This window comes from Phacochoerus africanus, chromosome X (genome assembly GCF_016906955.1).
Source record: "Phacochoerus africanus isolate WHEZ1 chromosome X, ROS_Pafr_v1, whole genome shotgun sequence".
NCBI classification, from domain to species: Eukaryota; Metazoa; Chordata; class Mammalia; order Artiodactyla; family Suidae; genus Phacochoerus; species Phacochoerus africanus.
In genome coordinates, this window is record NC_062560.1 from 62,494,011 (window position 1) to 62,519,499 (window position 25,489).

The 25,489-nt window shown below is 43.1% G+C and overlaps 1 protein-coding gene across 1 annotated transcript in view; it reads right to left on the reverse strand.

Moving 5' to 3' along the window:
• Positions 1-10,194: 10,194 nt before the first annotated feature.
• The window catches only part of HDAC8 (histone deacetylase 8), a 230,513-nt gene continuing 215,218 nt past the window's right edge, over positions 10,195-25,489 (reverse strand). The window contains exon 11 of the mRNA XM_047764024.1: positions 10,195-10,760. Coding sequence (XP_047619980.1) covers positions 10,738-10,760 — 23 coding nt within the window. The 3' untranslated portion in view covers positions 10,195-10,737. The remainder of the gene's footprint in view (positions 10,761-25,489) is intronic.

A 25,489-nucleotide genomic window follows, 5' to 3' on the forward strand; every position in this document is an offset into this window, starting at 1 on the left:
GTAGGCCGGTGGCTACAGCTCCGATTCAACCCCTAGCCTGGGAACCTCCATATGCCGCGGGAGTGGCCCAAGAAATAGCAACAACAACAACAACAATAACAACAACGAAAGACAAAAAAAAAATTAAATCTTCCAATGTGAACATATATGTCTTTCATTTATTTGTGTCTTTAAATTCTTTCAGCAACATTTTGTAGTTTTCAGTATACAAGTTTTTCACTTCCTTGGTTAAGTTTATTTATTCTTTTGGATGCTATTTTTTATTTTATTGAGGTATAATTGATTTACGATGTTGTGTTAATTTCTGCTATACAGCAAAGTGACTCAGTTTTATATACATCTATAAATATATATATACATATATGTATGTATATATTCTTTTTCATATTCTTTTCCATTATGGTTTGTCACAGGCTATTGAATATAGTTCCCTGTGCTATACAATAGGACCTTGTTTATCCATTCTATATATAATAGTTTGCCTCTGCTAATCCCAAACTCCAATGTCCCACAATGGGAACTCCTGTGTCCTATTTTTTTTTTTTCCTTTTTTTTGGGTTAGGGCTGAACCTGAAGCGTGTGGAAGTTCCAAAGAAAATCAGAACTGCAGTTGCTGGCCTACACCACAGCCATAGCAACACCAGATCTGAGCCAAATCTGCAACCCACACCGCAGCTTGCAGCAAAGCCAGATCCTTAACCCACTGAGTGAGGCCAGGGATTGAACCCTAATCCTCACAGGCACTTAATCCAAATCCTCACAGGCACTTAACCTGTGTCAGTTTCTTAACTGCTGAGCCACAACAGGAACTACGTCCTGTGTCATATTTTAGATTTCACGTACAAATGGTATCATAAAGCATCTGTCTTTCTCTGTCTGACTTACTTCACTTAGTATAGTATAGTAATCTCTAGGTCCATCCGTACTGCTGTAAATGGCATTATTTCATTCTTTTTTTATGGCTAAGTAGTAGTCTATTGTATGTGTGCATGTGTGTGTGTATGTGTGGGTGTACCACATTTTCTTTATCTTTTGTATGCTATTGTCAATAGACTTTTCTTAATTTCCTTTTCAGGATGTTCATGGATATAATAGTACACTGAGTTTTGTTTACCTCTTACCCACAAGTTTGCTGAATTTGTTTATTAGCTCTAGCAGTTCTTTTGTTGTACAGTGTTTTTATTTGTAAGTAAAAATGAGAACATTCTGAATGTTCAGCATTAGGGTACAGGTTAAATTTGGGGGCATCCATATAATGTGACCACTTTAAGGGATCGGGTGTGCAACACCAAACTGCTAATAGTGGTGATTGCAGAGGTATGGCATTATGAGGGAGCCATTATCTTACTGTTTGAATATTTTTACCTCAAGCATCTAGTGCAAAGAAAGTTTTTCCATTTCTCTTTCTGTCTCACCAGGTAAGAAAGGCATTGGGGGCTGATGGAGGAAGGCGCTAGGACTCATCAGAGATAGAGGCTTCTCCACCACTTTGGAGCCAGGACTCAGCAGGCTCATTTCTGTTGTCCCAGAGGCTATAGAGATCTTTGTAAAATGCAAATCTGATTAAACCACTCTTTGGCTTAAAAGTCTTTGATGGCTCCTTACCTGAAGGATCAAGTCTCGCCTCCTCCATCTGGCACAGGAGGCCCTTTGTGATCCAGCCCCTGCTATTTTCCTTCCTGTCACTCAATAATATATATCTCAACACTTTCTTATGGAAATTCAAAAACACAAAAAGGCAGAGAGAACAGTATATTCAACCTCCATGTGTCCATCAAACCACCTTCGACAATGATCAACATTTTTCAAATTTTGTTTCATTTATCTCCACCCACCACCTGCCACACACACACACACACACACACAAACACACACACACACACACACACACACACTTTCCCTCTCTGGAGTATTTAAAAATAAACCCCAGATAAATTATTTCACCTGTAAATACTTCACTTTGTATCTTTAAAAGATGAAGACTTAGATATATAACTACCATGCTGTTATCATACTTAACAAAATTATCTATAATTTCTTAACATCATCTAGTTCCTGTCCAAATTTCCTCTATTGTCTGAAAAATACCTTTTTACAGTTGAATACAGTCTAATATTCTGTGTTCCAGCAACACTGAACTGTTTGTCACCTCCCTAAATTTCATATGCCTGCAATGTCTGCCCCAGCTACTTGGCTTAAGATCAGCTTGAGTGTTGTAGCTTTCATGATGGCCCCAGTCTAGATTGCCTGTCCCTCCTCTATGTCCCATAATACCCAGAATAAGAGGCATTGCTTTGTCTGAGTGTGTAGTTCCACCATTGCATAGGTATACATGCATAATTACAAGTGCCAGGTACCAAGACAGACACTGGGGTACAAGCAATGAAACTGCCAATGTTCTCATCCTAGGCTGTGTGTGTGTAGAAATAAAATTGAACAAGATAATGATAAATGGTGTGAAAATAAATGGTATTTTTTTTATAATATTGTTTTTTGAATGAATTTTATTACATTTATAGTTGTACAACGATCATCACAACCCAATTTTATACCATTTCCATCCCAAACCCCCAGCCCATCCCCCTACTCCCCAACCTGTCTCCCTTGGAAACCAGAAGTTTTTCAAAGTCTGTGAGTCAGTATTGACTGCAAAGAAGTACATTGTGGCCTTTTTTAAGATTCTACATGTGGAGTTCCGGTCATGGTGCAGTGGTTAACGAATCCGACTAGGAACCATGAGGTTGCGGGTTCGATCCCTGGCCTTGCTCAGTGGGTTAACGATCTGGCGTTGCCGTGAGCTGTGGTGTAGGTTGCAGACACAGCTTGGATCCTGTGTTGCTGTGGCTCTGGCGTAGGCTGGCAGCGACATCACCAATTAGACCCCTAGCCTGGGAACCTCCATATGCCGTGAGAAGCAGCCCTAGAAATGGCAAAAAGACAAAAAAAAAAAAATTAAAAAAAAGGGCAAAAAAAAAAAAGATTCCACATGTAAGTGATAGTATATGATGTTGGTGTCTCACTGTCTGACTAACTTCATTTAGCATGGTAATTTCTAGGTCCATCCATGTTGCTGCAAATGCTGTTATTTCTTTCCTTTTAATGGCTGAGTAATATTCCATCGTGTGTATGTACCCCATCTTCTTGATCCACTCCTCTGTCAATTGACAGAGGTTGTGGATTTAGGTTGTTTCCATGTCTTGGCTATTGTATATAGTGCTGCAATGAGCATTGGAGTACATGTATCTTTTCAAGTATAAATGGTACTTTGGAACAAAGAGGGCAGGATGGTTACTTTAGATGGCATGGCTAGAAGGAGCCAGTCTGGGGAAGATCTGAGGATTCCAGGCAAAAGGACTAGCCTGTGCAGAGACCCTAAGGTAAGGGTTTTAGAAGGCTCTGTTTATGTCTGCCTTTACCTCTACATTTGTAGCTCTCATCATTTAGGGATCATAAAAACCCCTTTGAGTGCTGAGCATCTGATAATAGCTATGGCTCCTTGCCCCAGAAGGATGTACCAATGCACAGCCATGTGAATTTACACACTATTTCCCTAATTCCTGAAGCCAGGGAACATCAGGAAGATTCCCGGCTTAGGAGATCCCGCTGTGGTGCAGGGGTTTAAGGACAAAGATTGCAGCTGCTATTTGGATTCAGTCCCTGACTGGGGAACTTCCATATGCCATGAATGCGGCCAAAAAAAAAAAAAAAAAAGATTCTCTGCCTAGACTAGATTCACATTTAGGGCAGGAACATTGTCTAATACTGACATCTAATATGGGCTTTTTTTCATGATCTCTTTGATCCCTCAAGAATATCCCATGAGGGGAGTTCCCACTGTGACACATTGGTTAAGAACCTGACTGCAGTGGCTTAGGTTGCTTGGGTTGGATCCAGTATACCACAGTGGTGGTATAGGTCACAGCTGCAGCTTGGATTCAACCCCTGGCCTGGGAACTTCCATGTGCTGCCAGTGCAGCCATAGAAAAAACCCCAGCAAAACCAAACCAAACCAAAAAACCAAAAAACACCAAACCAAAAAACCCTATGGGTTTTTTTTTTTTTTTGGTCTTTTTTGCCATTTCTAGGGCCGCTCCCATGGCATATGGAGGTTCCCAGGCTAGGATCCAATTGGAGCTGTAGCTGCCGGCCTACACCACAGCCACAGCAACATGGGATCCAAGCTTCGTCTGCGGCCTACACCGAAGCTCACGGCCACACTGAATCCTTAACCCACTGAGCAAGGCCAGGGATTGAACCCACAACCTCATGGTTCCTAGTCAGATTCGTTAACCACTGAGCCACGATGGGAACTCCAGGGATTATCTATGTTTAATAGATGAGGAGACCTAGGCTCATTACCTGGCTGAGGTCACACAGCTAGAGAGTGACAGGGAGGGGAGTCAAACCCAGGCAGTCTGAGGGCCAAGTGCATATGTGGTATGCACACCAAGGCTCTGCTGGTCAGCTTGGGCCCAGCACTGAGCAGGAGGTTTGGGGACTCTTTGGCAAAGGCAGGGCAGGAGGAGCTGCTGGAGCTTTCTTTTTTCCCTTCCTCCTCCTTGTCCTCTTCCTCTTTCTTCCTTTTTTGTTGAATGATAATATTTGGTTTTCTTATAAAGGGGACTTTCTACCTTAGAAAAGAGCCTTTTAAATGTAGAATTGGAAATATACTGCTCCGTGACACTTGCAGTGAGGGCAGCTGAGGCAGATCCACTCCCCCCACCCCCCACAGGGAAACTGGCCTGGGATTTTTCCGTTGGCTTAAAAATTTTTTTATTTACTTTTTTTTTTTGGACCAGGTAATGTATTCACATGGTTCAAAAAACAAAAGGTACAAAAAGGAATGCAATGCAAGTCCCCCTCATTCCCTTTACCCGCCACCTGGTTCCCCTGCCTGGAGGCAACTGAGACACCCCAGTTTCTTAGGTCTCTTTCCAAAGATGTTTTATGCAAATATAGGCATATCCAATATCTATATATTCTTTTAAAAATGGTTATTTTCTTTTTTTCTTTTCTTTTCTTTTTTGGTCTTTCTGTCTTTTTAGGGCCGCACCTATGGCATATGGAGGTTCCCAGGCTAGGGGTCAAATCGGAGCTGTAGCCACTGGCCTACGCCACAGCCACAGCAACTCAGGATCCGAGCCTCGTCTGCGACCTACACCACAGCTCATGGCAACGCTGGATCCTTAACCCACTGAGTGAGGCCAGGGGTTGAACCCGTGTCCTCATGGATGCTAGTCAGATTCGTTAATCACTGAGCCACGACAGGAACTTCTCAAAAATGGTTCTTTTCTTTTTCTTTTTTTTTAAGATCATTTTATTTATTTATTTATTTATTTATTTATTTATTTATTTATTTATTTATTTATTTTTGTCTTTTTGCCTTTTCTAGGGCCGCTTCCTGTGGCATTCGGAGGTTCCCAGGGTAGGGAACTGTAGCCGGCCTACACCACAGCCACACTAATGCGGGATCCGAGCCTCGTCAGCAACCTACACCACAGCTCACCACAACGCTGGATCCTTAACCCACTGAGCAAGACCAGGGATCGAACCCGCAACCTCATGGTTCCTAGTCGGATTTGTTAACCACTGTGCCACGACGGGAACTCCTTTTTTTTTTTTAAAGATCATTTTATTTATTTATTTATTTTTGTCTTTTTGCCTAACAATGGTTATTTTCTTAACCCTTGAGTTGCAGACACAGCCTAAACTTCTCTCTCCGCCTCTCTGACCTCAGTGGGTTTCTGGTAGACAGTGGAGGCCCATGGGGCTTCTTGGAGGACAGGGTTTTCCTCAGAGGGCGTCCTTTCTGGGTCCCTTTTCCCAACAGGCCCTTCTGCACACTAGGCTTTAGACTCTTCAAAGTTCTTCCATCTAAAATAATTCATCAGGAGTTCCTGTCGTGGCTCAGTGGAAACGAATCTGACTAGCATCCATGAGGACATAGGTTCGATCCCTGGCCTCACTCAGTAGGTTGAGGATCTGGCGTTGCGGTGAACAGTGGTGTAGGTCACAGACGTGGCTCGGATCCTGAGTTGCTGTGGCTGTGGCGGAGGCCAGCGGCTACAGCTCCAGTCGGACCCCTAGCCTGGGAATCTCCATATGCCATAGGCACAGCCCTAAAAAGACCAAAAATAAATAAATAAATAAAATAAAATAATTCACCAAACACTCACAATATCTTATGAAATGCGAGAATTAATCACCCTATTTTACAGAGGGCTGGGATTAAGGAAACGACCTCAAAAGGTTGAGTAACTTGCTGATGAGCACACAAACTACTTAATGTTGTCATCACGAGGGGAGGGCCGGGGAGCAGCATGAGGCTTCGTCCACCTTGGTCTTTGGAAGCAAGAAGAAAGTCGTTTACTCCAAAGTCACAGTTTAAAAATATTCTAGTGGCACTAGATACGGGGCAGGGGGAAAAATGAAGGAGCTTGTAGTTCCAGCTGGGTTTGCTTCCTGGCTTGGTGGTTTGTGAATTAGGCAAGTTACCTCACAGTTTGTAGCCTCAGTTTGCTAATCTATAAAGTAGGGTGATAAAACCCACCCAGCGGGGTGGGTAGTGATATACTATAAATAAGAACGATTCATAAAATGGGGCATATTCCAATGCTTGCTTTGCATTACTATTATGGTTAAGATGGCTGGTCCCCAGGGCACAAAGCCAGCTGTTTCCGGAAGGGAAGGCTGGCTCACACTGAGTACAAAGTTGCCCCTCCCTCAAGCCACCTTATCAAAAAAGACCCTCTTAGGCTGAGTGAATTGTAAATCAGGAGCCCTCCAGCCTGATTGGTCTTCCTTGCCAGCTCAGAACTTCCTGGGTGGTTAGAACAGCCTCAGGGCCTGAGCACAAACTCTTCCTTGGTGGGTGTCTTGAATTTACTTTGATCTGTAACTCTACCTGCAGATCAATTTTTTTAAAAAAAAAGTTTCTTTCTTTTTCCTATTATAAAACTAGAATGTGCTTACAAGAGAAAACTGGGAAAATATTGAAAAGTAGAAAGAACAAAAATTAAACCTTCTGTATACCTTCCTCCTCCACAGAAACCCACCTCAGTGGTGTATTTCCTTTCGGTCTTTTTTCCTAAGCACTTAAGATAATTCTTAGCAAAGCACTTTTTTTTTTTTTTAGGGCCGAACCCACTGCTTATGGAAATTCCCAGGCTAGGGGTTAAATCGGAGCTATAGCACCACAGTCGCAGCAACGTGGGATCTGAGCCACATCTGCCACCTACAGCGCGTCTCATGGCAACACTGGATCCTTAACCCACTGAGTGAGGCTGGGGATAGAACCCGCATCCTCATGGATACAAGTCAGGTTCATTACCTCTGAGCCACAGCGGGAACTCCAGCAAAGCAATTCTTTCCTCTTCTCTCTCTCTTTTACAGCTTTTCTGAAGGTATAATTGATAGACCAAGGGCTGGCCATTTTTTATAATGATTTTTATTTTTTCCATTATAGGTCGTCTACAGTGTTCTGTCAATTTTCTACTGTACAGCATGGTGACCCAGTTACACATCCATGTATACATTCTTTTTTCTCACATTATCATGCTCCATCATAAGTGACTAGACATAGTTCCCAGTGCTATACAGCAGAATCTCATTGCTTATCCATTCCAAAGGCAGTAGTTTGCATCAGTTTTAATGTGTACAATTTTATGAGTTTAGTCCTAGTAGAGCACCTCTTGCTTGTTTTGGGAATACTACCTTTGTTATTTCTCTTCTAATTAAAAAAATGGAAAATTGTGGAGTTCCCACTGTGGAGCAATGGGATTGGCAGTGTCTCTGCAGTGCCAGGACTCAGGTTCGATCCTTGGCCCAGCTTAAAGGATCCAGGATTGCTTCAGCAGGTTACAACTGTGGCTAGGATCTGATCCCTGGCCCGGGAACTGCATATGCCATGGGGAGGCCAAAAAAGAAAAAAAAAAATAAAATTAGGGGTTCCCTGGTGGCCCAATGGTTAGGACTCAAGGGTTGTGAGCCCAAGAGCTGAGAGCACTCTCAGTTCTCTCACCATCAAGGCCGGGGTTCAATCCCTGGTCTGAGAACTAAGATCCTACATCAAGCTGTTGCACACTGTGGCCAAAATAAATAAGTAAATAAATAATAATAATTATTATTATTTTGTCTTTTTAGGGCTGCACCTGCGGCATATGGAGGTTCTCAGGCTAAGGATCGAATTGGAGCTGTAGTTGCCAGTCTACACCACAGCCACAGCAATGCAGGATCCGAGAGTGTTGCTGCAACCTACACTATAGCTCACGGCAGCGGCCGGATCCTTGACTCACTGAGCGAGGCCAGGGATCGAACCTGCGTCCTCATGGATGCTAGTCAGGTTTGAAGAACTACTAAATTTTTTTTTTTAAGAGGGAAATTGTTCCTGGTTCTAACTAGGGGGTTTCTTTTTAGGCTAATGTTTTAAAAAAGAATCAAATGAAAAGGAATCCTGAAGGCAATGAGGCAGTCTCTCAGGAACAGGCTTGGCCTCTGGGATGCCCAACAGTGGGTCGGTTCAATAGCTTGCTCTGAGGCTTCACCAGTAGTACCAGCGGTGGTGAGAAGGCAGTACTGGTTGCCCAGTGGGAAAGGGCTCCTTCTGGCTCAGGCCCATTTCCCCTTGAAAGGAAAATGGGGCACTAGTATTCACCACTTTACCAGGTAGCAGCGTCTTGGGGCTGAGTCCTTCACAGGAATTTGGGTGATGACTTTGGGGACGGGTCCCTTAGAAAGAATGGAGATTGGGGAGCTGAAAGTGGACCAGTCAAGCCTTTGATACAACAGACCTTGGCGAGTGGTTTCTTGTAGGCTGGGAACTCAGAGTTCTCGTTTGCCTTGCTCGGCCTCCCCCTCTCCCCCTCACAACCCCCAACTGCCTCATTCAGTGCCTCCTCCCTCTTCTGTTTTTCAAAATCCCCCTTCATTTTGGTATAAGCAAAACTGCCCTTAAGCCGAGAGTGTATAATTAGAATAGTGAGCATTTGAAGTGACTGGTATTCCTAGCCGACCAGGCGCCCCGACGCTGTTTAATAAAAGCTTGGCTATTCCCATCCCGGGACACACGTTCAAGGCTTTTTCCACTCCCTTCAGCGGAATGCCCTTCCCCCCTCGGTAGCCTGGAGAAATACAACTCACTCTACAAGGCCCAGCTCAAATGTCATCCCCTTTGAAAGTTTCAGGATGCTGCCCCTGCAGGGCGAAGTGCTCTCTCCCCAGTGCTCCCAACAGCGCTGGATTCACGCTTGTAACAGAGCACAAAGCATGCTGGCGTCTGGCTCCTTACCTCCTCCTTTGCCTTGTCTGGGAGTTCCTAGGAGGCCAGGATGGGGCTGTCTTTGTCTCTTAGCCCAGTCCTTAAATACTTGGCAAATTGAATTACAAAATTATGTCGTTCAGCTGTCTCTTCTGCTTCCTCATCTCCCTCATGACACAGGCACATCCCCCACCCCCCGCCACCTGCATTTTGCCATCTTGCCCTCTCCTTTGAGGTTACAGTAATACCAAGGCATCACAACTATCATTTCCATCAAGTGTGCTGATTGTCTACACTTGGCTGGAAGTAGCCTCTATTCATCAAGATGCCCCTTTTGGAGTTCCCATTGTGGCTCAGCAGGTTACGAACACTACTAGTATCCATGAGGACGTGGGTTTGATACCTGGCCTTGCTCAGTGGGTTAAGGATCCAGCATTACCGCAAGATGTGGTGTAGGTTGAAGATGTGGCTTGGATCTGGAGTTGCTGTGGTTGTGGTGGAGGCCGGCAGCTGCAGCTCCGATTCAGTTCCTAGCCTGGGAAATTCCACAGGCCGCAGGTGCAGCCCTAAAAAGAAAAAAAGGTGCCCCTCTTGGATCTGACATGCCACCTGCTCTTCCCATCACTGAATTGCTCCCCAGGCAGAGACAGCTCCTTCCGGGGTGCCAGCAAGACCCTCTCCATGGTTGCAGTACCTATATTTCCAGGAGCCCTGGACAGGCTCCAGCACAGGACAGAGCTTGGCTTTCTGTCTCTGGGACTTAATGGGGACACACTAGTTCCTCAGTGGGATCCATCACTCAGAGTCAGCCTCCCAGGCTGGGTCAGAGCAGAACATGGAAGCAGCAGGGTTATTTTTGATACCTCGGTGAGAGGAAATATTCAGAACTGTGTATCCTGTCGGTGGTCCTTTACATTGAGGACAATGGGACAAAGGGGTAGGTTTTCAGAGATTTTATTAAAAAAACAAAATAGATCCATAATCCTAAAAACACAGGTGGATTTCTCCCCACCTCCCAGTATGCTGACCGGTCCTTCTCTGGCAAAGCTCCACTTGAATGGTTCTGAGGCCCAATCCCTGCTTCTTAGCTCCCCCCTTCACCCCATAAGCTGGCAGCTAAGTCTCCACATTTTCCTCCAGTTTCTGATCTGTCTCCTTTAAGAAAATAAAAATACCCCTCCCTAACTTGCTGAAAAATAATTTTCAAAGATTAAAAACGGCATTTGTGTGTTTTTTAAAAATAAACACTTTAAATGTTGGAAATCTTTATCTCCCCCTAGGTCTAGTTGAGGCCTCTGGGGTGCCAGCCCACCTCACCCCAGGAGGCCAGCTGCCACTTGGTGCCCCTTGGAAATTTTCAGGAAGTAATTTCTTCCAAATTTCCCCTGCAGTCACAAATTCCACACACTGCTCGCATAAACACGCTGTCTTCATTACAGGCACTGCTCCTCAGCTCTGGAAACCTGATCTCTTTTTGTCAGCTAGACCACATGCTTCAGATTCCCTGCAAACAGGAGAGAAAACAAAATTCAAATTCAGGTAACACATGTGAATTATACCTCAATAAAGCTGTTCTTAAAAAAAAGGCACTTACATTTGGGGGCTTGTTCTCTTGTTGCTCTGGAGAACCCTGAGACTCCCTACCTGTGAACAAGCTCAGGCTAGGCTGCTGGATGGTGAGAGACATATGGCCCAGTTACCCCGGCAACCACCAGTCACCCACCAGAAGTGTGAGTGAGGCATTTGACAGCCAGCTGACTGTAGTGCTGGGGTGAACCCAGTCCAAACCAGCAGAAGAACCGCCCAGCTGAACCCAGCCCTATTGCCAATGCACAGATTTACGAGCTAAACAAATGGTTGTCTTAAGACACACACACACACACACACACACACACACACACACACACACACACACACACACACACACACAAGTTCGGGCAACGCTTCAGATTTCACACTAACTAACTGCATCAAATCTTCCCCTACCCCCCAACTTTCTCACTTCCCTTAGCAGGGCACAAGTCTCCCACCATTTTCTCTTGTGAGTACCTGTGAAGTATGAATTGGGGATTTTCCCCTGCCCTCGGGTCTGAGTCTTTGAGGGGAAAGTGATTACTTGAAACCCTTCAGGATTGGGCTCTAGGAATGAAAAGTCTGATCCCTAGACCCCTCCAGTCTTCTCCTGCCTCCCTTACCCAAGCAGAAATACTGGGCTCCAAACCCTACTGACCATTTCTCCTCTGAAACAGGAACCATGTTCTATGAGGGCAGGGACCTGAGCTGCCTTACTTTTGGTTGATCTCCAAACTCTAGCACAGTGCCTCACACACAGTAGGTGGTCAATAAATGGCTGAATGAAAGAAAGGAAGGAGGGAAAGAAAATATGTCAGCACCCACTTGCCTATCTAGTTTAATTTTTAATTTTTAAATTAATATACAGAAAATCTGACTCTCTTTTGGTATGTGTAGTTCCATGATTTTTAACACATGTAAAGAGTCATGACACAGATTGGTCCCATTACCCACAAGTACTCCCTGTGTTATCTTTCTGCAGTTACATCCTCCCTTCCCCCTCTTGCCACCTGGCAACCACTGACCTATTCTCTATCACTGTAAGTGTTGTCTTTTCGAGAATGTCATATAAATGGAATCAAACAGTATGTGACCTTTTAAGACTGGCTTCTTTGGAGCAGCATAATGCCTTTGAGTTTCATGCAAATTTTAAGGTTCATGCAAATTTTTAAGTGTATCAATAGTTCATTCCTTTTTGGGGGGGATCTTAACTTTTTAATTTTAAAATTATTATAGATTTACAGGAAATGGTGAAAAAGTACCAAGAGGTAACTTTCACCATGTTTCTCCAAGTGGCAACATCTTATATAATTATTATTTAATATCAAGACCAGGAAATTGACACTGGTATAATCCACAGATCATATTCAGATTTTACAAGTTTTATATGTGCTCTTGCATGTGTGTGTAAGTATATAGTTCCATGAAATTTTATCACAGCAGTAGATTCATGTAACCCCCACCACAAGAAGATACAGAACTATTCCAACACCGCAAAGATCTTCCTCATGTTACCTTGTTACTGTGACTCCCTTCCCCCATCCCTAAGCCCTGACAACCATTAATTTGGTCCCCAGTTCTATAATTTTGTCATTTCTAGAATGTCATATAAATGGAAGCATACAGTACACAATGTTTTGAGATTTTTTTTCCACTCAGCACACTGCCCTTAAAGATCCATTCAGGTTGTTGTGTGCATTCAGTTTTGTTCCCTTCTGTTGCCAAGTAGCATTCCATGGTATGGATGTGGCAGAGTTTGTTTAACTACTCAGTCATTGGTGAAGGACATCTGGGGCTGTTCCCAGTTTTTGGCTATTACACATAAAGCTGCTATGAACATTCATGTACAAGTTTTTGTGTGAACCCAGTTTTCATTTCTCTGGGATAAATGCCCAAGAGTGCACCTGCTGGGTCATATGGTAGTTGAGTATTTAATTTTCTAAAGAGCCACCAAACTGTTTTGCAGAGTGGCCATACCATTTTGCATTCCCACCAGCAACGAATGAGGGGTCTAGTTTCTTGTCCACGTTTGGTGGTGTCACTAGTTTTTATTTTGGCCATTTGATAGGTGTGTGGGGACCTCACACTGTGAGCTCAATTTGCATTTTCCTAATGGCAAATAGTGTTGAACATCCTTCCATGTACTTATTTGCTGTTTATATCTTCTTCATGTCTTCTGCTAATCAGACTCTTTTTTTTTTTTTTACTGTTCAGTCTGAAGAGTTCTTTATATATTCCAGATACAAATCTATTGTTGGATATGTGATTTGCAAAGATTTTATCTCAGTATATAATTTATCTTTTCATTCTCATAACTCTTGCAAAGCAAAAGTTTATTTTTTGGGTCATGCTTTTGGTGTTTTCCACCCTTAAGCTCACAATCTCTGGATAATCTTTGATTCTTCATCTCTCTCTCTCTTTTAAAAATTTAAAAATTTTTCATAATGATTTCTATTGTTTCTATTATAGCTGGTTTACAGTATTCTGTCAATTTTCTACTGCACAGCGAGGTGACCCAGTTACACATACATGTATACATTCTTTTTTCTCACATTATCATGCTTCATCATAAGTGACTAGGTATAGTTCCCAGTCTCTCTCTCTTTTTTCCCCCGTATCTGCAGCATGTGGAAGTTCCCAGGCCAGGGACTGAATCCGTGGCACAGTAGCAACCCAAACTGCTGCAGTGACAATATCAGATCCTTAACCTGCTGCACCACAAGAGAACTCCCTGATTCTTCATCTCCCTCCACATTTTATGAGTTGTCAGGCCTAACCTCAAGATGTCTCCCAAATCTGTCCTCTCCTTTCTGTTTCCACCTCTCCTTTAGATGCACCTCTCATCACTAAGGTCACTGCAACCACCTCTTAACTGGTATTCCACCTCTGAAGCTGTCCCCCACACAATTCTAGCTGTGATCACGTGCCTCCTCTGCTCCAAATAGCAGCTCCGGACCACCTATGAATGAAGTCTAACATCTTTGCTCGAATGTGCCCCATCCATATTTTCCTATCTCCATGTGGGCCTTGGCTTATGTTGTTGTCTCTGCTGAGGAAAACCTACAGGGGATCCTGGTACTGAAGTGAGGGTCCTTCCATCTGTAAGTACAGCCAGAAGTTGATGAATGTGTGTGCAGCACCCGGATGAACAAAATCCTATGTCCAAGCGTCCCAACACATGTTCACAGAAAGGAAAGGTGGGTGCTGCGTTCTCTGCTGCTCTGTCTCACTCTCCAGTTACATTTGGAGGCAATTAAGAAAAACAACAGAAACAATTTCCACCAAAAGTTGATGATGAGCAATATCGAGTTTGGGTAACAATGAAAATGTAAGCTTAAATAATGCCCATTGTTTTCCCCTCGCATCTAGCTTTTCCAGCAGTGGGTGGCAGCCTGAGAAAATTCTAAAGACCAGCATGGGGCCTGGGGAGACACAGAGTCCTGACCAGAGTGGCAAACTCAAATGCCTGTAGAGGCCAGAAATGTACTGGATGTGAGTAGAGCAGAGTAGGAGCAAGACACGTGGAGCCCTCGTGATTCTTTTTTTTTTTTTTCTCTTTTTCCTACTTTGCATCATGACATGAATATGAGAAATAATTGCCTTTTAAAAAAACTCTGTTGGAGTTCCTGTCGTGGCTCAGTGGTTAACGAATATGACTAGGAACCATGAGGTTGCGGGTTCGGTCCCTGGCCTTGCTCAGTGGGTTAAGGATCTGGCGTTGCCATGAGCTGTGGTGTAGGTTGCAGATGCGGCTCGGATCCCACATTGCTGTGGCTCTGGTGTAGGCTGGTGGCTACAGCTCAGATTGGACCCTTAGTCTGGGAACCTCCATATGCCATGGGTGCAGACCTATAAAAGGCAGAAAAAAGACAACCCCCGCCCCCCACAAAACCTCTGTTACAAAAGAAAACAAAGCCAAAATGGGGTCAGCAAGATGAGAAATGGAAACTTACACTTGGCCTAGAGCAGGAAACACAATAGGGAAAGGTGGGGTTTGTGGCAAACAGGAAGGTACTTGCTCATGAAGCGGGCAGCTGCTACTTGGCTTCAGTCATTCACTAGTGTGTAGCACTGTGGGCCCAGTGTGAGCAGATCTTTCTGTTGTCCAAGAGAAGTTGGAAATTCACATTGTTATGCAAAGTTTCCACGGTGTTAAATGTGGACCGCTGCTTTAAACTTTTGAAGAATATCATGGAGGACATCAATATGTGAGGCTAAACAAAACAATTTTGGAGGCAAGATGTGGCTCCCAGTTTGTGATCTCTGCATTATCACTGGGACAGTTCTGATTTACGCCCATGGTGCTCCATTTCGCTCTCGTGTCTTGGACTGGACAATAAATTATATCGTCACCCTATCTCTGATGTATAAGAAAGAGTGCTGAACTAGGACTGAGGAGGCTTGAGGTCTATTGATTCATCAACTTTCTGGCTCATTTTTTCATCCATTTATTCAATAAACATTTGCAGAGTGTCTATTCTTTGCCAAGTACTAGGTGCTGGTGAGCACTCTCTTTAGCCTTTTTTGCTGGTGCTGCTAATTAATAGATTTTGTTTTTAGAGCAGTTTTAGGTTTACAGAAAAACTGAGCAATAAGTACAGAGATCTCTTATATTCTCCCCTGGCCTCCTCCTCCCCTGGGAGGCATTTCCCCCTATTATTAACATCTTGAATTAGCATGTACATTTGTTACAGTTGATGAGTGAATATTGATATATTATTGTTAAGTAAAGTTCATAGTTTACATTAGGGATCACTCTTGGTGTTGTACAGTTGGATGCGTTTTGACAAGTGTATAACGTTATGCACCCCCCATCATAGTATCATAAAGAATAGTTTCACTGCCCTAAAAATCCTGTGCTCCACCTATTTACCCCCCCTTCCCCAAAGCCATGGCAACGACCAATCTTTTTACTGTCTCTATAGTTTTACCTTTTCCAGAATGTCATATGGTTAAAATCATTCAGTGTGTAGCCTTTACAGATTGGCTTCGTTCACTTAGCAACACATTTTTAAGTTTCCTCTCCATCTTGTTACTTAATAGCTCATTTCCTTTTAGCATTGAAAAACATTCCATTGTCTGGATGTACCATGGTTTATTTATCCATTCACCTACTGAAGGACATCTTGGTTGCTTCCAAGTTTTGGCAATTATGAATAAAGCTGTTATAAACATTCATGTGCAGGTTTTTGTGTGGACATGAATTTTCAACTTATTTGAGTAAATAGCAGGAAGCATAATTGCTGTACCATATGTTAAAACTATGTTTAGTTTTGGAAGAAACTGCCAAAATCTCTTCCAAAGTGACTGTACCATTCTGCATTCCCATTGGCAATGAATGAGAGTTCCTGTTGCTCCACATCCTTTCTAGCATTTGGTAGTGTCGGTGTTTTGGTTTTAGCTATTCAATGAGGTATGTCTTAATTTGCAATTCTTTAGTGACGTGATTGTGAATATATTTTCATAGGCTTAATTGCCATCTGTATAGCTTCCTTGGTGAGGTGTGTGTTAAGATCTTTGGCCTGTTTTCGTTTTTTTTTTTTTTTTTTTTCTTCCTTTTGACTATACCCATAGCATGTGGAAGATCCCAGACCAGGGATCGAACTGGTGCCACAGCAGCAGCCCAAGCCACTGCAGTGACAATGCCAGATCCTTAACCCACTGAGCCACAAGAGAATTCCATTTGGCTCATTTTTTTTTCTTTTTCTTTTTATGGCTGCACCTGCAGCATATGGAAGTTCCCGGGCTAGGGGGTTAAATTGGAGCTGCAGATTCAGGCCTATGCCACAGCTTGTGGCAACACTGGATTCTTAACCCACTGAGCGAGGCCAGGGTTCAAAGCTGCATCCTCATGGATACTAGTCGGGTTCTTAAACCACCGAGCCACAATGAGAATTTCTGGTCCATTTTTTGATTGTGTTATTTACTTATTGTTGAGTTTTAAGAGTTCTTGATATATTTTGGCTCAGAGTCCTTTATTGGATATGTGTTATATTTCTCCCAGTTTGTGCCTTGTCTTTTTAGTCTCATAATCTTTAGTCTTTTTAACGTAGAGCAGCATTGTCCAATAGAGATTTCCGGGATGATAGAAATGTTCTATATCTATGCTGCCTGATATGATGGCCATTAGTTACAAGCGGTTATTGAGTACTTGAAATGTGGCTAGTGCAAGTGAAGAACTGAATTTTAAACTTAATTTTAGTAAGTTAAATTTAAATGGCCACATGTGGCTAGTGGTTACCATATTGGACAGTATAGATATGGAACAGTTCCCTTTTGCTTTTTTTTCCCTTCATGACATTGACTGGGGTCATCCTTATTTGCTCCTTCGTTTACAACTCCCTTTCAATCCATTAGCAAGTCTTGTCAATTCTACCTCCACAATATATTCCAAACCCACCCACTTTCCTCCAACCTTCACTGCTATAACTTTATTCCAAACTACAGTCACTTCTTGCATGGACAACTCTAATAGCCTCAATATTGGTCTCCCTGCTTTCATCCTTGTCCCCTGCAACCTTTTCTCTATATGGCAGCCTGAGTATTTTGTTAAAACTTAGGTTAGACCATACTACTCTTATGCTCAAAACCCTCTATGGCTTCCAATCACATCTAGCTACCAAACCACTTAGCTACCAAGCTCTGCAGGGTCTGCCCCCATCTCTGATCTCTTGTCTGCTGCCACCCTCCTTGCTCACTCTGTTCTGGCCATGTGGGTCTTCTTTGCATTCCTGGAATACATGAGTCATTTTTCCCTCTTGGGGCTCCCCCTTCTTTGCCTGTGTCATTCCTTCCACCTGGAATGATATTCTCATTCCTCACTCTTGTCATCATCCAGGTCTCAACCCAAAAGTCACCTCTGAGGGGCCTGATGACCACCCAAAGTGGCCACCCCGGTCACTCATTTTCTGTCACATATTCCTGTCCTTTTTTTTTTTTTTTTGGCTTTTTAGAGCCACACTTGTGGCATATGGAGGTTCCCAGGCTAGGGGTCTAATCAGAGCTACAGCTGCCTGCCTACACCGCAGCCACAGCAACGCGGGATCCGAGCCGCGTCTGCGACCTGGATCCTCAACCCACTGAGTGAGGCCAGGGATCGAACCTGCAACCTCATGGTTCCCAGTTGGATTCGTTTCCACTGCACCATGACAGGAACTCCATGTTCTATTTTCTTCAATGCACTTAGCACGCCAAACACATCTGGAATGCTTACCTTGCTACTGTTATCTGTCTCCTCTCACAAGCTCCATGAGGGTAGAGGTGTGTCTGTCTTGTTCATCATTCTATTTTCAGCCCCCTCAACATTGCTCAAGAATTGATTAATCTACAGTCACTGAAGGAATGAACATCTAGATGTGAATTTAGGACTGTTGTAAAGGGTTCCCCAAACTTCCATTATAGGAGTACCCCTTTCAGGAACATTGTCATATCTACTTAACATCTGTATTAATAGTAACTCTTTTTCTTTATATCAACTTAGTTGAAAAATGTTAATACCTGGGAGTTCCTGGTGTGGCACAATGGGTTACAAATCTGACTGAAGCGGCTTGGGTCACCTCAGAGGTGTGGGTTCGATCCCTGGCCTGGCACAGTGGGTTAAAGGACCAGACATTGCTGCAGCTGTGGCTTGGATTCAATCCTTGGCCCAGGAACTTCCATATGCCATGGGTGCGGCCAAAAAAAAATTTTTAAAAATACTTATTTTGGCCTTACTTAAGTAATGATAACAAAAACAATAATAATGTTGTGCTTAGTACATTTAAAACATACATTAAAACATATATGATGGGAGTCCCCGTCGTGGTGCAGTGGTTAACGAATCCGACTAGGAACCATGAGGTTGCGGGTTCGGTCCCTGCCCTTGCTCAGTGGGTTAACGATCCGGCGTTGCCGTGAGCTGTGGTGTAGGTTGCAGATGCGGCTCGGATCCCGCGTTGCTGTGGCTCTGGCGTAGGCCGGTGGCTACAGCTCCGATTCAACCCCTAGCCTGGGAACCTCCATATGCCGCGGGAGCGGCCCAAGAAATAGCAACAACAACAACAACAAAAAAAAAAAACAAACAAAAAAACATATATGACTATTAAGATGGAAACTGTCTTTGTGTCACCTCAAATTGTCTCTCATGCAGAGGTATATGAGGCACATTTTGAGAAAAATCATTGAAAGGATTGCTTTTGGACAGATGCTACCCAGGCTGCTCTGCTGCTACCAGCCTTTACTATCTGAGAATCTTGTATGCAACACCCCCACCCCATGTCCTCAATGAGCTAAACCCCATGCTGAGTGCTGGGGCCACAGAGGAGAACAAGACACAGTTCTTTCCCTCAAGAAGCTCTCAGTCTAGCAAGGAAAGCATATATGGAGACAAACACATCATAGTCCACAGCAACAAGGCCATATAATACCAGTCTGTACAGAGTGCTGAGGGCATACAAAGAGAGAGGACATGGAAGGCTTCATGGAGTAGGTGGCATCTTGAAGGGCAAAGGGAAAGAGAATGGTCCAGGCAGTGGAAACAGAGCAGGATGTATAAAGGTCCCTGCAAAGTTTTTGTGGCCAGAGCACAGGATGAGTGTCAGGGATGGGGGCAACAAGGCTGGAGAGATGGTCAGAGGACAGAGTACCAAGGGCCTTGAAGGCCATGGTCTTTTCCTAGAGGCCATGGGGAGCCTTTGAACAATTTTCAGATGGGGGTGTGGAGGTCCATCTAGTGTGATCCAGGGCTAGAGGAAGTTCCTCAGCTGCGGCCCCATCACCAGCTTTGAGGGTCTCACTCTACCTGGAAACAATGGCAGAATAAAGGATTTCTATGGAGCCTTAGGCTTGTGCTGAAATGGATGGCTGATTTTAGTTTTTAGCTCTTAATTGTTAATTGTATTGTTTGCCTTGGAATGTAGATCCCTCCTGTCATCAGAAAGCCTTTCAATGACAATTAAGTGTAACCACCAATTACCATTTGTTTGCCTCTGACCTGAATTAGAACCTGAGGCTATGAATTCATTCCATCAGGCTTCTGGCTTTTAGAGGGTATCAGCCCTTGGGGGATATTTACCCTGATGTTTTGGGTGCTCTGGTCCTAACTTGTAAGGAACTCCTTTAGTCTCAAACAGAATCGAAGCAATTTCTTAAATAGCCTATGATTCACTTTTTCTCCCCTCCTGTGCCTAAATCTGCTGGCTCCATGTGGAGGGATAGGCACAAGTAACTGGAGAGGTGACATCACAGGAGTGAGCTGCCTGCCTGCCAGCCAGCCAGCTTGTGGCGCTCGGCCTGGCCTAGGAGTGGTCTATCTGCTGGGCTGGGCAATGCCTCCCAGCCGTTTTGGAGTCCCAGCTCCAGGTTCTTTGGTCCTTGAGCTTTCTCCGCAGTCCTTTTTCAGACAAAAATTCTGGGCCGGGAAATCCAGGATAATGGGAATAGCAGCGGCAGGAAGAATAGTACAGCCTCACATCTGTATAATGATTTAGAGTTGTGAAAGCCATTTGCTCCATTTTGCTCCACCCAAACGCCAGTGGGAAGTGGAAGCTGGGATTTTAGGCCTGAACCGGTGACAAACTCTTGCTCTCTTGCACAAAAGAGCAAAGCGCTAACATTCCCTGTTCACCTCAAGGTACATCATGATTGGACCTTGGACGCCACCAGAAGGTCAGAGAGACTCCTTTCAGCTTCTAGGTGCTTCCTGGAAGAGAAATTCTCCAGGGCAAATTGCCTGGCAGGCACAATCTATGAACCATGCCATCCTCATGGAGCCAGCAAGTGGTGCCAGTCTCAGTACTGCCAACTCCTTCTGCACACCCTGGCTTACCATCCCCATGGTCCTGAAGACCTTTACTGGAGCCAAAGGCATGGCCTCTAACTGTGAAGCCCCAAAGGTAGGGTGTGTTGTGAACATCTGGAAGTGCCAATAGCTGCCACAGTAGATCAAGGGCCCATGAAAGGAAAAAAGGCCTCAACCATCACTGCAGATCCTGAAGTGAAGGGCTAGTGCACCAGTCTGTGAACAGCTGAGGAGTGGGGTGGAGGGATTCTTTCCTGGGAGGAGCCATAAAAAGTTCTGCAGTGGTCTCATGTCGGCTCTGTGATCTTCGAGTACCTGGTCTCAGCATAGCTTGGTGTCCCCAGTGCTCTATCACTATCACTAGCATAAGAGGTGTCCTGGCTTGGCTCCCCTCCTCGGCTCCTTCCCAGCATCATGGCTCCCAGGGGGATACGATGATGGAAGCAGCGAGCCACAGATGCTTAGCAGTATTGCGAGAGTGGCAGGTGCTCCAGCTGCCATGGCTGCTGCCGTCATTACCACATGGATTCAGAGTGACCCAGTGCAAGACCATAGAAGCTGGTCAGTGCCATGAAAATGGCATCTTGGTAAAAACCAAGATGCTGTACTCAGGCAATTCTGTCTTTTGGAAACCTTGGCGGGGTATAAAACTGATCCTTTGGAAAGTCGAATCTGTAAACTTACATGTGAAAAGCAACAGACAGAGCAGAACATCACCTCCAAAGCAGAGGGGCCTCCCAGAACTTGTTTTCCAGCTCATGGGGGATATGTGTGCCTATGAAAGTAGATTAAGGATCACCACCTCAGCCTGTTTTAGAGATGTGAATAAAAATCTTGGCTGGGGACTGCTTCTTCTCTGGTTGACTGATTTTTCAATTGATTTGTATTTATTAGCTAATGAAATTAAAGTTGTAAAAATGATAACAGAAACACAATAAATCTCTCCTACAACTGGCTGTTTCTATGTCACTATGGTGCATTCCTCACTTTGATTACTTCAAAGTCTATTATTTTGTTCTCAATTATTCTGTTTTTCTGGCACTGGAGAAAATCAATTTGTTTTATTTTCTCTTATTCATGCACTCAATTATGCTCTTCGGGCACATTTAATCACTTTGATGTTTTCATTTTATGGCCCCGTCTCTAGGCACTTCAGCTGCATTGCTGCCAACGGGCAAGCAGGACTAATTTGCATGTCACAATAGACTTGAAATTCTAACTCAATTTAGAAATCTTTATGAAATCTCCCTCCAAAATATGCTTGGAGCTGCAAAGAGGCAGGAGGATGTGGGTAAACCAGGAGCCTATAAAGATGCTTCCCTTTCTCAAACACTGAGAGTTCTTTGGTGTCCAGGTAAAGCAGAGCAGTCCCTGAGATGGGACGTCTGCAGAGCTTCCTCTAGAACTTTGCGGTGAGAATCTTGCAAAGGCTGTCCCTCAGCAGCAAGGCCAGAGAGGCTGCTTACTCTGGCATAAAACGGCCCTTAACACTGCTGGATTTGGCGGCTGTGCTAAAGACAGCACCTGAATCTCAGTTGGTCAAAGGGCCTCTGGGTAGACGGAGAGAATTGTCAACAGTTAGGCATTCCAGAACACTGAGTGGTTTACCTTATTTTCTCTAATAAGTTCTAACCTCTCTTTTGCCCTTTGATTATCTTAGAGCTAAAGGCTGGAGGGGACTAAGTGATATAATTGCTTTAGGCATGAACTTTGGGCAAACAGAAAAAAAAAGCTTAATTAAACACATTAGAGGCCTCCAACTGTTCTTCAAAAGTGTTTGGTTTGTTGTATGCAGCAACCAGCAGCTCTACCTGGCAGAAGGAAGATTCTGTGTTTCCTCTTCTAAACTTTGGGTATGATTTTCAGTTTCTCATGTGGAAATCCAGCTCCTTCACTTACTTGCTGTGTGACCCTGTACAAGCTAATTAACCTCCCCGAGTTCTCTCATATATTAAATGGGGCTATTTACATTCTCTACCTCAGTGATAGATTTGCTTCCTAAACTTCAATATTGACAATTTCACCATATTTACACATCACTTATGTGGAAACCTCTCTTATATTTGTTAAAAAATCTCATAAATTCATCCTATGCTAGGTATCTATGAAATCGAAGTATTTGATGTGATAGTTATATGTCTTTCTATTACACAGTAAAACCTATATAATTAAATACACCAAATTCATTCCTGCTTCACAACTTTTGATCCTGTTCTCCCCTTCATCTAGAGTGTTCTTCACCCCAGTTTTTGCAAAGCTCCTCTCCTTACTGCATTAAGCTCTATTCCCAAATGTCGCCTCCTCATAGAGGCCTTCACTGATCACCCTATTTAAAATAGCACCCTTTTCAAATTTATCAGTAATCAACATTAAATGTTTACTTATTTGCTTACTATCTTCCCCTCTAGGACAAAGCTCCATGATGGGCAAGGCTTTCACCTGTCCTCTTTACATTTCTATCACCTAGAATAATGCCTAGCATGTATTAACACCAAATATGTATTTGTTGAATGAATGAAACATAAAAATAGGAAATGAGCATAGCAGTAACCAGGCTCCCCCTCCACCCCACAAGGGTAGTGTCAGAGAATGCAGAGTGGAAAGCCAGGACTTCAATCTCTGCTCAATGGGAAGGAGGCCCACCCACCATGTGTCAGTGGAGGCCACGTGGTAAGCAGTAACAAGGTGCCACTGTCAATCCTGTCCAGGGTAGTTCTTAAGGTCCAGTGGGGAGACTGAACTTCCACTCTTGCCCAGTAATAATGAAGCATCCCTCCTCCCCCTAGGCTGTCAATGACAGCTGAGTGGAGAAACTAGACTTTTACCCCTACCTGGAGGTAATGAGGTGGTGCCTCCCTTCCCTGCCAGCATGGTGTCAGAGGAAGGCTGCTAAAACAGAAGATTTGCAGGGTTTCATAAAAATATCTAAAATGTTCAGGATATAATAGAAAATCACTGTACCAACAACAGAAAACTCTCAACTTGAATGAGAAGAAGGCAATCAAGAGATGCCAACATAGAGGGACAGCAATGTTGGAAATTTCTAAGTAGTTTAAAGCAGCCATCAAAAAAAAAATACTTCGATGAGCAGTTACAAACAGTTATTTCTTTGATTTTCTCAGCAAAGAAATAAAGAAAACTAAATGAAAATTTTAGAATTGAAAAATACAATACATGAAATTGAAAAAAACCTTAACAGATGGCCTCAACAGCAGAATGGAGAGGGCAGAGGAAGAATCAGTTACTTGGAATATATAGAACAATATAAATTACCTAATTTGAAGAAAAGACAAAAATAGTCCAAAAATGAGTGGAACCTCTAAGGGAAAGATAATGCAAATGACAGTGGTTTTCTCATGACAGATCAGATGGGACTATAATAAAAGATCTTACATTCATGTCATCAAAATCCCAGAGGAAGAGAAGAAAGAAGATGGGACTGAAAAAGTATTTGAAGAAATAATGGCTAAAGATTTCCCCAAGTTGGCAAAAGACAAGAAGCTGGCTGAATTTCAAACTGTATGAACTCAAAGAAATCCATACCAAGATCTATCATAATCAAATCCCTGAAAACTAAAGAAAAAGAGAAAATCTGGAAAACAGAAAAAAAAAACCCAACAATAACAACAACAAAGGCTTACCTATAAGGGAAAGATAATGCAAATGACAGTGGTTTTCTCATGACAAAAACCATAGAGGTCAGAAGGAGGTGGTACAGCATTTTTCAGAAAATAAATGTCAACCCAGAATTCTACATCCAGTGAAAATGTCCTTCAGGAATGAAGGGAAAATAAAAAATATTCTCAGAGGAAGGGAAACTAAGAGAATTTGTTGCTCCTAGGCTTACCCTAAGTGATTAGCTAAAGGAAGATTCTGACATGGAAAGGAAATGATGAAAGAAGAAATCTTGGGACACCAGGAAGGAAGAAAGAAAAAAGAAAGGGTAAAAATATGGGTAAATAGAAAAGATTTTTCTTCTGAGTTTTCTAAATTATGTTTGATGACTGAAGTAAAAATTATAACACTCTCTGATATGGTTCTGAATATATGCAGAGGAAATATCTATTAGGTTATATAATAACAATTAGATCATAAATTGGGGTGGGAAAAGGGACTTAAAAGTAGGTAAGAATGGAGGTCTCTTATAATGCAGCAGGTTAAGGATTTGGCACTTGTCACTGCAACAGCTCAGGCTGCTGCTGTGGTGCAAGCATAATCCCTGGCCTGGGAACTCCTGCATGCTACAGGCATTGCCCAAACAAAACAAGTAGGTAAGGTTTCTACACTTCACTCAAACCAGTAAAATGTCAATACCAGTAGACTGTGATAAGTTACTTAGGTATAATATATACCCAGGGCAACCAGTAAAAAGCCTATACAATGATATACAATCAAAGTCACTACAGATGAATAGAAAGGGAATTTGAACAAAGGTACACGTCATGTATAGTAAAGGTAGAATAAGAAAACAGAGAAACAAAGAACAGGGGGAACAAAGAGAAAACAAAAAATAAAATGGCCAATTTAATCTCTAATGTAAAAATTCCATTGAATGTAAATTATCTAAATACACTAGTTAAGAGATAAAGATTGACAGAGTGGCTAAAAAAATGATCCAACTATCTGTTGTCTATGGGAAATTCACTTCAAATATGATATAAGTAGGTTGAAAGTAAAAGGATAGAATAAAAAAATGCCATGCAAACGTTAGTCAAAAGAAATCCCCACCCAGGAGTGGGTATTTTTTTAAAATTAAAGTATAGTTGATTTACGATGTTGTGCCAATTTCTGCTGTATGGAGTAGCTATATTGATATTAGATAAAGCAGACTTCAGAACAACAAAATGAACAGGGACAGAGAAATATCATTACATAATGATAAA